Source organism: Cyrtonyx montezumae, unplaced genomic scaffold, assembly GCF_038088225.1.
Source record: "Cyrtonyx montezumae isolate F1298 unplaced genomic scaffold, pur_monq_1.0 scaffold_11, whole genome shotgun sequence".
Taxonomy (NCBI): domain Eukaryota; kingdom Metazoa; phylum Chordata; class Aves; order Galliformes; family Odontophoridae; genus Cyrtonyx; species Cyrtonyx montezumae.
In genome coordinates this window covers 17,039,809-17,054,099 of record NW_027071837.1, presented here as the reverse complement: position 1 = coordinate 17,054,099, position 14,291 = coordinate 17,039,809, and the positions used below count along the sequence as shown (strand labels likewise).

Below are 14,291 nucleotides of genomic sequence, written 5' to 3'. Positions count from 1 at the left end.
ACAAAGGGCTCTTGTTCAGTCCTGCACCAACAGATGAAGTCTGAATGATGTCTTTTTCTCCTCTGTTGTTTACATGTTGAAGATGATGTGTTCAGTGGACGTTCACAGGTTGATTTTGTTTTTCTTTTTCCTTTTTTGATAGAAGGCTCTTGAAATAATTGGCGTAGGATGAGTAACAGAGTGTGGGATGAGTAACAGAGTGGATTGTTTTCCATCGTTTTTTCTTAGCCCTTTGTAAGGGCCTTGATCTTGGAGTGGTCTGCTGTGCTCCTCTGTCCTCTGTTGCTTTGCAGTCTGTTGGTGTGTTTGCTGTCCTTTTCCTAGTTTGCTCTCAGGGATCACAATGTCTACTTTAATTTCAGCAGCGACATTTGTACAGTTGGAATGTAAACGATCTCCATTTACCAGAATTCAGTCAATGCTTAGATGCCAGGAATGCTTTATTTATAATTTGAAAGTTGTTGGGTTTTTTTTTATTAGTGAAAACATTTTAAGCACTCAGAGTCCAAATTCTCTGAAGCTGCTCTTTCTTTTTTGGGAGCTCAGTAGAAACACTGTTAGAATTAAAATTGGCTTTAACAAACAGTGATAAACTTAGACGGAGTCTGGGTTTACAGTCTTCCAAGTGTGAAGTTTGCACGTGGGCTGGAAATAGTGGAAAGCCACAGCACAGCTTGTCTCTGGTTGGTGCTGGAAGAAGATGGAAGAACAGCTCTGGTTGAATGTGTCAAAGCAATTAGTTCATTTGAGCCAGTGACATCAGTGCTTCGATCTGGAGTGCACAGGGACGCAGTGTTTATTAAAGAGATGTAATAAGTGTTCAGGATTTGCTGCCATTATGATGCAAAATATGTACAATAAAAATGACTAATTTATGTATTTTGTTCCGAGAAGTAATTGTAACTTCTTTAAAGTTACTAACTCAGCTTCACAGCAATGCAGGAGTTGCTGGATAAGTGTGGAACCATGAAAGTAAAGCTAATTAAAACGTGGTTTACATAGTATCATATTTCTAAAATTGACTGAATAATTCTATTGGAACTATTTTTTCCTTGAAAGACTGCATGACTTTTGTCGTAATGCTACCACTGCAGGCTGTACTCGATTTCTTCTATATATAAGCATGTGGCATACCTTGAAGTCATTTTCTTCACAATGAAGGTGCTTGTCTTAAAAAGACAGTACATACTTTCCTTTTTTATGTACCATCCAAGTCTCTGAAGTGAAAAAGAGGGTAAACTGCATTCTGCTTTTGCCAAATAACATTAAACGGATAGCCCTGGTAGCTTGGAGTGTGGTGTGCGGAAAGAGTTTTGTGCCAGGAGTGGGGAGCTCTGGTGATCAAAGCTGGAGTTAAAGTATGTGCTGTCTCTTTAAGGAAAGAAAAAGGGGGAAACTAGAAAAGATTCTGTCCTTTCACCTGTTGTGTGCATGATCTTTCCTGTTACTTCTCTCTTGCCCTACTGCTGCCTCATGCAATGCAGGAGATTCAGGATGGACACAATGGCTATCATTCTGAAGCAGAAGCTGATCAGGTGGCAAGTTTTACTCATCTTTCATTTGTTAACTGTGTAGCCAGGTTCTGTATGCTAGTACAGTACGTAGAGACCTCGTATTTCTCATTCTTAGAGGATGTGTAGGAAGCATTTCGCATGTTAACTGGTTATATGTGAGGTAGGGTCTTCACCAGATGGCATGTGGTCCAAGCATTGCACCTGTGGCCACTGACAGCACACTGTCCTCTGAGGTTGTGAGTGTCAGCTCCTTGTCTGCGTGTCGCCTTCTTTGTGATTGGATGCTACACATAAAAACGTGCTAGTACCCAAGAAAATATGACACCCAACATCGATTTAAATGTTCTTAGGAGTTGCTTAATACAATCTTGCAGTAGTTATTTGGTTTAGTTTGGAGGCAGGCCAACCCTAGCAATTATTTGTATGTGGATCAGAGCTGTAATACAAGGGAAGACTGTTCATTATAAAATGACCCATTACATTTGTTCTAACTCAGGACGTACAAAATTGAAACCTTAATGTCTCATCTTGTGGACGAGGAGGAGTTCCTTGTCTCACGTGGCCCTTAAGAGTCCCACAGACTTTGTGTTGTTCATTAAAATTTTTAGTAAATCTTAGATGCCAACAAAGGACCCAGAGGATCAGTCTTGTGTCTTTTGGGAATTAAGCCACTTACCTACAGGAGAATTTGTGAAATAGCCCTTATTTTAAAATCATTAATTGTCCTTCTGTATTTCATGTTTACTTCATATTTAATCTGTCCTCCTGGATCCACAGCTCCCATAGTGGACCTCTTCCACAGAAGAGCATGTTGGGGTGTTTCTGGCTGCTGTTAGAAAACAATAGCTGCTTTTAGACAAAGACTAACAAATTAATAGCTACAAATTTGGGCTGCTGTTGTTCATATTTTCCTATGCTATATGTATCCAGCACGTGAAACTAATTGTTGCATAAATGCTGTGTTACTAATGTATATGTCTGTGAAATATTAATAGCACGCATCTTGCCTCCTTTAATAAGGTACTGTTAAACCTGATTGTGCCTTATGAAACAAGATGCACTTCTTGTGTTCCAGTAATCTAGTAGTTAAAGCACTTCTCATCAAAATATATCGATGCAGTGCAGATGGAAAGTGAGATTTACTCATATTTTTGGGTTTCTGCCAGGCACTGCGGGATGGAAACAAACTAGCGCAGATGGAGGAGGCTCCTCTTTTTCCAGGAGAATCAATCAAAGTTATTGGTAAGCACAGAACCGAGTCCTACATGGAGTACTATCAGTTCACTGGTTTGTTTACTTAAAAATAGAATATTATTTCCCTTTGAGTTTTGTTCTTTTAATGTCTTGCCATCTTGGATCAGGAGATGAGGTATGGATTTCTTTTCTTTGTCTTTCAAAGCCAAATGTAAACACGAAAGAGTAATCAGTTCAAGAAGATGACTGTGACTATTTAGATAAATTGTTTTATTTCAAGGGTGACTTCGTTCCATACTGAGTACGTGGGTTATGTTTCTGCTCGGAGTTGCTGAGAATACTTCTTAGATTCAGAAGTTTTAAGTTGCGATAGCGAAGAACAGAAAGTTCCACAAAACTTCATTTCCAGAATGAAAGAAATTTCCTTTCTTCATCAGATTTATTTCACTTTGGCCTATGATGGCAAGCTCTGCCCTAGTAGCACAGCACTTGCCTAGAAAATAGCACACAGTCTTTCCAATAAACACGTACATGAGGACAGGGGCACATAAGTGACTGCTCTCACTCAGAAGAGAGTGGGGGTACTTTACACCGTGGGGCAGAGTGGATCTGCCTGCAGCTGAGCACAGCAGCAGGGTGTCAGACTTGGTTACCTGGAGGCCCTGAGAGCTGTGCATGCACGCTGAGCTCAGTCCTAGCTGCTGCGTGGGTGCTGAGCAGCAGTGAGGAAATCTTTTCCTTGTTGAGGACAGGTCTGTCAGTCCTGCTTGCATCTGTAGAGCAGACTTTCTTACAGTTCAAGTATCTGAATCTTACTTTATTATGGAACTGCAAAAATCTTACTGTTCTTTAATTGAAATAGATCTTTTTATGGAATAAATGTAATAGTAAAACAAAGCTTCAATTGGTCTGTTTTCCAGCTAAAGATGTCATGTACATCTGTCCATTTATGGGAGCAGTCAGCGGTACACTGACAGTGACGGACTTCAGAATGTATATCAAAAGTGTTGAAAGGGTAAGAGTTCACTGTCTGCATTTTCTTTCAGGTAGAACCATTTCTGAAGTAGATTTCAGTAAGGAACAAATTTGTTGTAAGTGACATTGATGTTCCACAGCAATCTATTGAACGGGGATTGTAGTGACCCCAATGAAACACGAGTGATATGAGACTGTGTTGCTCCAAATGTGACAGAATTCGTTTGTTATGTATGTGATTTCAGGATCCACCTTTTGTTGTTGATGTTCCTCTTGGAGTGATAAGCAGAGTTGAAAAAATTGGAGTACAAAGCCATGGAGACAACTCATGTGGTATAGAAATAGTTTGCAAGGTATGACACAGTGTGGACTTACTCATTTTAAAAGTGTTTTCATTTCATTTTCTTGTAAGAGGAATCAGCGTGCACGTGCTCTTTCACTGTCTGCTCAGTTCCCTGTATGTGAACCTTGCTTCGTTTAGGGAGCACATTTCAATTCCTCTTGTGATACTTGTGCAGCCTTCAACACTTCTGCCTTTTGTCCCAGGAGTGAATTCCAGAGAAATATGGCTGTTACAGTATCTAGCAACTCTAATGAGTACGAGCAGTTATGAAACTCCATTCTCACAGGGGTCAAGTGATGCCAGTGGCTGAATGTTATATATATGCCTTCCTTCTGTCCTATTTCTTATGATCACTGTTGGTATTTTTTGTTATTTTAATTCTTAGGTGAAAATAACGTGATTTATTTTTGACAGGACATGAGAAATCTGCGGCTTGCCTATAAGCAGGAAGAGCAGAACAGGTTGGAGATTTTTGAGAACCTTGTAGCACGCGCGTTTCCCGTTTCTAATGGACTGGTACGTCTTGAGGGGCAGAGGAAAGTGTCTGGCTCTGTCTGAGAGGTGCCCTCTCTTTGGAACGTGTAGGTGGGGAAACTGGAAGTGCTGGGTAACAAACACTGAAGATTTTATCACTGATAAAATCTGTTACAGAGTGGGCAGGCTACTGTGACGCTGTCTCCTTTTTGTGTGTGTAAAGCATTACACCACATGCTGCTGTCGGTGAGGTTTTAGCAAATTTGTACAATTTATAATCAGATTTTCCTAATAACGTGATTCAGAATATAGGGAGTCTTGTTTTCTATGGTAGATAGTTCAAAATGGAAGTTCTGTTTGAGAAAAATATATACTATTAGTTTAATTGTTAACTATATGCAGAATGCTCTTTCGTTTACTTGTGTGGGTAAGGAGCTGGTCAGAAGGTAGGAGAAGAGTTTTCTTGTCCTAGCTTTGCCATTGACCTGTTGTATGATTGAAGGCAAGTAACTTTAATCCTCTTTCTTTTCTTGATTTTATTAATTACATGGTGTGTACCAAAAGAAGTAACTTATTTTCTGCCACAGTGCTGTCCGTTCTTGACAGAAAAGTTTGCACCTGCTGTTATTTAAGAGTTTTAGAAATGTGACATTTGAAATAGGATTCTGTGTTTTGAAGCTTATTGTACTTAGAGCCCATCAGATGGTAATTTTTACCTCTCCTTTGTTATCTTTAGCCTCTTTTTGCATTCAGCTATAAAGAAAAGTTTGCTGTTAATGGTTGGAAAGTATATGATCCGATGGCAGAATACAAGAGGCAGGTAAGTTACATAGGAACTCCATGTGTTATTTTTTTCGTTGTCCACCTTTGCCAAAGACATCTAAATGACAACAGCAAAAAAAGGCCTGCAAAATTTTCAGCTCTGGCTACCTACAGAGACAATGTCAGTCTCATGTTAAGATCATAAAATGCAAGTGGCCTGACTTTGATAGTGCTGGCCGCCTGCTAAAGTTGCTGGACACTGCAGGTACTTGAGCAAATTGTGCTGCGTTAACATGCATTCCTAAATCTACATTTCCCTAGTGCTGTTTTAGGAAGATGTCGGCTCTGTAAAGATTTACTTTTGAATAAGCAGGATTAAATAAAGGAATAACCTTAGTTTGTTGTTGTAAATCTAGTTTCTCCCAGTTGCAGCATTACTTTTATTTCATAATATGGTCAGTTTTTACCAGAGTGTACAGTCCACTGAATTGGTTGTTTTGCGTAGCATTTTTAAATAATAAATAGGAAAGTCTTTCATTGTACTGATTTACAAGAAAATCAGAGGACCTAAAATTTATAGCTTAATTAAAATAAAAATGTGGGCATGCTTTAATCTTTTTACATATGTAGCATATACAGTTTTCCTCACAGAACCCAGGTAAGTACAGATCTAGCCTGAAAAGTGTTTTGCTTTCTTACAGGGTTTGCCCAATGAGAGCTGGAAAATATCAAAAATTAACAGCACCTATGAGCTTTGTGATACATATCCTGCTGTTCTTGTTGTGCCAACGAGTGTAAAGGATGATGACCTTTCAAAAGTGGCAGCATTTAGAGCAAAAGGCAGAGTTCCTGTAAGTGAAACAAGGAGATAGAAGTGCTCTAGGTGTTTGTAGCTTATAAGAAATGATCAGAGTTCTCTTGGGCGTTTTTTTCACATCAGTGGGCCTGCTTCCTGTCTGAAAAGGGGGAAAAGAGGGAAGAATTAGGCTTGATGGGCTTAGAACTGAAGAAAGCAACTCAAATGTGTGTCTTATTGCTTGGTGATTGTGCAGTTTTTGTTTGGAGTTAACTGTCTAGGTTAGAGTGGTGTTTGATGCTAATTCACATATTAGCTTGTGTTCCCCTTTGGTGTGGAATGGCAGTTTTCTTGAGAATAGATACGTTTTGCAGGTAGTGAAGAGCCCTTTTAAATACATGGAAGGGTGACAGTGTTCATGCTGTAGGTCTGCCCAGCAACGTGCTGTACGGGTCCATAAACTTCCACATGGAAGCCTGTTCTGGTTCTGTCATAGCAAAGACATGTTCACTGTCATAGCAAAGACATTTTTCTTAATGTCCAATCTGAACCTCCCCTGCCATGTAGGCAGTGGCTGTCTAATTGCACTCTGGCTTGCTGCTTTTATATTAGTACAGTAAGTTAAACTAGTTTTGCTTTATTCCAGGTGTTATCCTGGATTCATCCGGAGAGCCAAGCAACAATAACCCGATGCAGCCAGCCACTGGTAGGCCCGAATGATAAGCATTGTAAAGAGGATGAAAAATACTTACAGACAATAATGGATGCCAATGCTCAGTCACATAAACTTATCATCTTTGATGCCAGGCAGAATAGTGTTGCAGACACAAACAAGGTAGGTTGGTACTATGAACAGCAGTGGTGGTTCAGTTTTTATTCCAAAAGGCTGAAGATTGAGAAAGAGATGAGGATACAGAGAACTTGATGTGAAAATAAACTTAAACAGAGATCTCTAAATAGTGCATGGAAGGCAGGTAAGTTGTTTGGAGTATTTTGGAAGGGCTGGTAGGAGTTGAAGGCAGCGTGAGCACGGACCTGAGAAATGATGCAGTAAAACCAACAGAACAACGAAGATTTCAATAGTTACAAGAGGAGACCACGTAGCTGTATTGTCAAATGTAGCCCACTACAGTACAGGGAAATCCTGCTCCTAGCACTTCTTGGAGAGAACAAAACCAAAGAAGTGTTTTTAATAGTATTCTAATAATCCTTTCTCTAAAAAACATACCGAAACACAACTGAAGTAACTGTTTCAACCTTACTCTGAAGTCCTGTATATGTTCTTTGTTTCTACTTCTTGTGTGACAGGCAAAAGGTGGAGGATATGAAAGTGAAAGTGCCTACCCAAACGCAGAGCTGGTCTTTCTGGAGATTCATAACATACATGTAATGAGAGAATCCCTGCGCAAGCTTAAGGAAATAGTTTATCCTACCATTGATGAGACTCGGTGGTTATCGAACGTGGACTCCACGCATTGGCTGGAATATATAAGGGTAAAATGCCTTCAGTGTGAAAAAAAATTGTTTTTAAATTGTGTTATTTACGTACATTTCTGAAAACAATGTGAAAAGAGTGCCTAGGTTTAAGCACGTGTCTTTATAATTTTTTTAATAGTCTTAAAGCCTAGCATTTTAACTAACGCTGACCCGTTCCATAGTAACTTTATATTTCTCTCTCTGTGTATTGGTAGTTAATGAGTTAACTCCTAGTAGCACAGTATCCTATTTGGTGTGGGGCAAGGTTTTATTTTCTTGAGAGAAAATGTTTGTGAGCAGTCCAGGGTTATCCCTTCTTCTTGGAAAACTGCCCTGGGAACTTCAGATTGCGTTTGAATTACTGCCAAAAGGACTTTGCTGTAAATGCTGCAGTCTTTTCTCATCCTTCCCTCCTTCAGTGCACTGTTGGTGTTCATGTGTTGGACACCTATCTTTTTCTTGTCCGTTCACAGTCTGTGTTGCACTGAGCTATAATCTGCTCTATCAGTTATATTAAAATAAATCTCATACTTTTACAGCCTGATTCATTAACCTCTGAAATGCATTTAGAATAGATTATTTCATTATCATACTCACTCCTCCATTTATGATGAATATTGGTGGAGTGGAATTTGTCTTATGAGCAATTGCCTCAAATATCACTAGTGCCAAACATGCTTTGGATTAATTAGTTGCACTCTTTCAGTAACTAGTGCTTGCTAACTGCTGGAGGAGAACCAGTAGAGGGAGCAAACGCTTACGTTATTGAACAAGATTTAAACAAATCTAATGTTCTATTGGGACCAGTGTTCACTTCAAGTTGAACTATTTCAAGCTAGTTTGGGAATCTGAGTATCGGGGAAGGTTCTTCAATAATCAGCCTGCCCTTAAATGCAATCATCTAGTTTTAATAGTGGGGTTTTTTTTGTGTGTCCACTTACCGCCTTTCACTGTTTCTGATTTCACTGGGGTTTCTGGGCTTGCACGGTATCAGAGGTGAACCTTGATGCCATTGCCACTATCCTAATATGACATTAGGATAGCAATCTGAAACTTTATTTAAATTACTTTGAAGATCTGGCACACGTGAGGCATTCTTCGTTGCTTTGTCCCTTATACAGGACTTTGTGCTACAGTGTGGGCAGCACAAACCTCAGCCAGATTTCCTAAAAGTTGCCATTGCTGCATTAAGTGTGGTACCTTCCTTTCCTGATTCATTTGCCTTGTAACAATTAACAGATCCACAATTTTACTCTTCCACCTATGTAATATAAGTATAATGTAGAGCAAACTGTTGCATAACTGTATATTTTACTGATGATTTTCCTTCCTGTATTGAAGACCAAACTCTTTTAATATCTCCATAGCTTCATAATTGAAGTAATTGGCAATTAAACAGTTCAGTCTACAAGCTCCGTTGTCCTGTATAAGCTTCTGTAGTGCTTCCTGATGTTTCCAACCTGGCATCCTTTTCCATAAAAGATGCAGTTGGAGATGGTTATGGCTGAAGCACCGTCTTGCAATTACTTTGAAGACTGGTGCATTTCTGCATTGTGTGTAGCTTTCCTCCTCCCCAGAAGATGTTTTACATGCTTGGGAAGGGAGGAATGCAAGTGTTCAGCAATTTTCTGTTTTCCCACATTGGAATGCAGAGAAAGGAATTTTTCTGTGGTCCTATTCTGGTGCTTCTATTCCCACTTATTTGTCATTGCCATGGTAGGTTGTGTTATAGGGGCAAACCTTCACAGGAGAGAGATTATTCAACTATTAAAACAAACACTAGAGAACAGTCTAAGAGAGCTAAGAGAAGGTTTTTTGCGGGAGTTCACAGAAGTGAATTGCAGTTCTCTGTCATCTCTGTCCTTTGTTGCAGCGTGTTTCTGAGCCCAGGTTCTTCATGGCCTGCTTGTGGTTCTAGTGCTGTGTATCCTTCGTGCAGCAGCAGCTCCTGGTTTTGTTTGGGTTGTTTTGGTTGAAATCAGATGGGTGGTTTGTCCCTTCTTCTAACCCTTGCAGTTGAGAACTGAGAGCTGAGGAAGACAAGAGGGATTCTTCCCTGTGAAGGTGAACTTTGATCACGTCGAACCCTTCGTCTTTGGGATAGATTACATTTGTGTATATTTTCATGATGAAAAGAGTTTCAGTTTTTGTTTAGAGAAAGGGTTGCTAGTTTCTCTTGCTATGTATTGCTGATAATGGAGAACTCTCTGCCTATGTTTGAGAGCTGACTTTTGTCCCTCCAGGTGTACGCATCTCACCATTTGTTAATCTTTGATTTAAAGCAGTGTTGTCCAGATAACTGTGTAATTAATCTGTATATTTCAGATATGTTAATTTTAGGAGTATAAAATCATAACTTTTGGTGCAATTTTGGATTCTATTTAATTTGCTTGTTTTCATTTATTTTAGATGCTTCTTGCTGGAGCAGTGAGAATTGCAGATAAAATTGAATCTGGTAAAACTTCTGTGGTGGTACACTGCAGTGACGGCTGGGATCGAACAGCACAGCTTACTGCACTAGCTATGCTTATGCTGGACAGCTATTACAGAACAATCAAAGGCTTTGAGATCCTTATAGAAAAGGAATGGATAAGTTTCGGACACCGATTTGCAATGGTAAGGTGAAAGAGTTGTCTAATTTGTCACCTTTGGCTCTTTAATTTTGAATAGTATGTTTTCTCACAGCACTTTACACTTCAGTTACTGCAGTATTCACTTGACTCAAGGGCTGGCAGGGAATTATGGCATAATATCACCATCATATTTTTTTAAAAAGCATAATATTTTTTACATTTATAACATCTAACTTGAGAGTGTTTCAGGAGAAATGATATATACTTAAGCAAGTGATGACGTTTCATCACTGATTCAGTGCAGTTGTACTAAATACCTCTCAGTTTGACCCCATAAACAGCTGCGCTTTGGAAGATGAAGGAAATGAGTGGGAGAGCTCTGCTGAGCAGCAGCTTGTCCATAAGTGAATATTGGGGTGCATTTTTAGCAGTTGGAAAATGTAGGTTGGCATTATGGAAAATTTGCTTGCCCTGCTCATCTTTGTAATGTATCATCTTTGAAGTGTTGAAACAGTGCTGTAAATACAGTGGACAGAAGCGAGAGCCTCATTCTGTCTTTCAGCGAGTAGGACACGGAGGTGATGATCATGCTGATGCAGACAGATCTCCCATTTTCCTTCAGTTCATCGACTGTGTTTGGCAAATGACAAAGCAGGTAAGCTGCTTAGGAATATATTTCTGTGCTCTTAGTGCTGCTATGGTAAAAGACGTTGTACTGAGGTTTTCATAGTATGTAAATTGTCTTGAGGAGAGGCAGATAAAGGTCTGGTTCCATACAATGTGAGCACTCCCAGTTCTCTTACCTCAGTGTTTTTCTGAATGTGATTCTTAAAAGCCTTGCATCATGCTTTCCAAAATCAGTATACAAAGCAGTTGTCTAACATGTGTTATGAAGGCTTCCTGCTGCAATACTGGGCCCTTGTTCAGAGTTGCTTGAAGTCTTTCTGTCTATCTGTATTTCAGCATTAATGTGCTTTTTGTTATGGCTGGAGAACAATAAATGAGGAATTCTGCCCCTCTCTCAGAGGAAGGCTAATAACAATACCAAAGAGAGAGACTTCTAAACACCTGGTAAGAACAAAAGTCCCTTGGGGAGATCTGTAATTAAGAGCAGCCTCTTCTGTTTTTGTGTTCTTCCTTGCTGCCTCCCGTTTCTTGCTATAAACAGTTCAGCTCCCTCTTGTTGAAAGAAAATAATAACAGGGGAGCTATGGAACATTCAGCCAATACCACATCTGCTCAAAGCCTGGATCCAAAAACTGTTGGGAAATTCACAACAGTGATGTTGGAAAATCATTAAAGTTATAGCACAACAAAACAGAAAACGTCATTCTGAGAAAGTTTTGGGCCACTTATTTTTTGGTTGACTTCAGCAGCTGGAGAATACGTGTGAAGATTTTGATTGCCTTGACACACACCTAGGGCTACCAGCATTCTGTTTCATCCTTATGTAGCTTCCTTTCTTTTAACGTGGTGTTAGTTTCATGCTTCAAAATCCATGGCAAACGTATCTGACATGTTCCAAAGCTCAAATAAGTGTCAGTGTCTGGGAGGGGATGTGTGTACAGGCTCGTGCTTGGGCATGGGCTCATTGCAAGCAAATTTACTTATGTTCTCAGAGCATTTCATTCTTAAAATGTTCAGCTTAATATAGCAAGAGAATCTTTAACTTGGGCTAGGTTACCAACCTCTGGATAGCTTCAGACAGTGGAACTTAGCCTCTGACAGCCTGATATTTTCCCACATTTTTACAGTCTCTGTGGCAACTAGTACAGTATTAGGGAGTTTGAGAGAAGTACATTGATAGCAGATTGAATAGAAAAGATGGTGATTTCCCACTGCTGTCTGTAAATTCTAATGATTTCAAGTGGCAGATGTCAAGTTGGGATGGCCATGTTGTCTGATGGAAATGTACACCTGCAAAATTGGCAGGTATTGATGCAGTTCAGTTATTAACTTTGTACCTTTCATGAATTGTACCCACGCAGGAGAAGGGTATGTTTCAGGTTGGTAAAAAGCTCCGGATTCTGGAGATGCATTTGGTGCTGATCTCAGTAATGCACTTTATGAGATCCTGCTTGGTTAACCTGGTTCGGTCCGATTCCACAATCATAAGCTCTGTTCAGCAAAACGTTTCAACTTTGGATGCTACTGTGGAACAGAATTGGTTATTGATTATGGAATGAAGAGGCGCATTTGTTCTGTGTGCCTCGAGTCACATATTACTTGGCATCCTCAGATGTTGTAAGCGACAGAATTCTTCTCTCAAATAACCCCTCTTAAAAAGAGAAAAATGAACAACAAACCCTCCAGAATCATCAAGTGGGAGATTTTAATGACCCATATGTTCTCTCTCAATTAGTGATTTGACAAGAAGTAAATTTTCATTTGGGGAATTTTTCCACCTGAATCTTCAAACAGACACTAATGGGCTGGAAACTACAGAGGAGAGAATTTTTAGGTCAGTGATTTTTCAGCGGCAGTAACAGAAGCTCTGCAGTCTTGATGCATCAGCTCCAACAGTACAACTCTTGTACTCAAAGACAGAGTTTCAGTAAAGTGCTATCACTTATTAATACATTGGTTGGAGCGTAGCCGCTGATGTATGGAATTTTGAATATGCTTCGCTGGGTGGGAATAGCGGCCGTGTCGGCATCCATCTGATTAGCATGGACAGAGCCATCACGGTCACTGATGTGACGAGGCTCATTTAGTGCTTTTGGTTAAGGAGAGCTCCTTTAGGAGAGGCTTTCTCTTCAGAGTTACTTCCAAATATTGTTTGGATCCATTGCCAGTTATTTCTGTTGTATGCACTTGCTTGCTGGGCTGGGTGTGGGCGTGGTATCCGTGGTTTCCTTAAATATCTGTGGTGTTGAGAAGCCTTAGAAGGAGAAGGATTTAAGTCAAACACTGCAAGAACAACCTTCTTTTAAAATAATATTGGTTAAAGCATTTATCTTTCTTGTTTAAATACAAGCACAACCATTGTGGATTATTCAACTCCATACTTACAACGTGCATAAAAACTTGCCCTTTGCAAATCTCAGATGACACTGAAGAGGAGTTTCTGGATCAGCTAACTCACCCGCAATCCCAGCTGCTAGGTTATTCCTCCAGCTGTACTTGTCCTTTGTTTTTCTTCTTAAAGTAGCTCTCGAGCTGGTGCTGAGGTGATGGTACTGCTCAGGGCACAGAACCCAGGCCACTGCTTCCTTCGTATCTGAAATACTGACTGGAGGGTTTTGCCTGGAGAAGGAAATTCTTTGTGGTGAATCTGTAACTTTGCATTCTAGACTTCTGCAGATGTTCACTCCTTTAGTGGAAATGAAGAAATGTTTTGGTTTGTCCTAAAAATCAGCCTCCTAAGATGCTGGCTCTCATGGCAAGGGGAAAAATGCTACTTAGAATTTTTTTCCTTGGGTCATCTAAATTTGTTTATTCTCTAGATGTTCATCATTCCTTATCTGTGCTTGAGACCTCTGTCATTCTGAAGAAAAAGTTATTTTGACACATGAAGCAGTTGCCATATGTGGTCTTATCATAAAATATGATTGAAGGACTTTTTCCATCTGAATAGATAGCAGCCCATCCACTCAGTATTGATTTCTTCATATCTGATTTTTGAAGTGCTACAATCAAGATGTATTCTACATAATCTGTGTGCTTTCAGATTTTCCATATGTTTATTCTACAGTGTGTCAGTAACCTCTGCTTGTGAATATAATGTGTAGTGGTTTCAGAGGAATAACGCTGCTTTCAATTTGGATGTACAAAATTTACTTTCTAGTATAGAAAGAAGAGGGATTAAAAGGTTATTGTATGTAGCTGATGCTAAAGTTGAGGGGTGAGATGAAGAAAAATGACATAACTGGGGTAAAAAATGTAAGAAACAAAGTATATGTCCAGTGTATTCAATGTGCATTTGTGTTTATTATCCAACTTGCTGCATGTTGGAAGCAGAAATAAAGCTCTAAAATATCATAGAGAAATAAAGCACATTCTGTTAGATGGGGCTTCTCGCAGTGAGTTGCTTTGTGTCACCAGTTTCACACTAGCTCATGTTCCTGTGCTTGCATCCTCGTGTACTTGCATAACGAATGTAAGGTTTGTCTACAAGGACTATGAAGAAGTAGGTAGGTGAAATGTATTATTGCAGTGGAAGTTAAGGGAATCTCTTAGTTTTC

The 14,291-nt window shown here is 39.6% G+C and overlaps 1 protein-coding gene across 3 annotated transcripts in view; it reads left to right on the top strand.

Annotated features, from left to right (window-relative positions):
* MTMR1 (myotubularin related protein 1) overlaps nt 1-14,291 on the top strand; it is a 31,208-nt gene that overhangs the window by 4,736 nt on the left and 12,181 nt on the right. For 2 of the 3 annotated variants that reach the window (XM_065729729.1, XM_065729727.1), the window contains 10 exons: nt 2,681-2,756; nt 3,629-3,723; nt 3,929-4,036; nt 4,441-4,542; nt 5,237-5,320; nt 5,964-6,113; nt 6,705-6,893; nt 7,367-7,552; nt 9,944-10,150; nt 10,670-10,762. In XM_065729729.1, the coding sequence (XP_065585801.1) occupies nt 2,681-2,756; nt 3,629-3,723; nt 3,929-4,036; nt 4,441-4,542; nt 5,237-5,320; nt 5,964-6,113; nt 6,705-6,893; nt 7,367-7,552; nt 9,944-10,150; nt 10,670-10,762 (1,290 nt within the window). Of the gene's footprint in view, nt 1-1,484; nt 1,536-2,680; nt 2,757-3,628; nt 3,724-3,928; nt 4,037-4,440; nt 4,543-5,236; nt 5,321-5,963; nt 6,114-6,704; nt 6,894-7,366; nt 7,553-9,943; nt 10,151-10,669; nt 10,763-14,291 lie in introns of all 3 variants that reach the window. The other variant, XM_065729726.1, reaches the window with a different exon arrangement.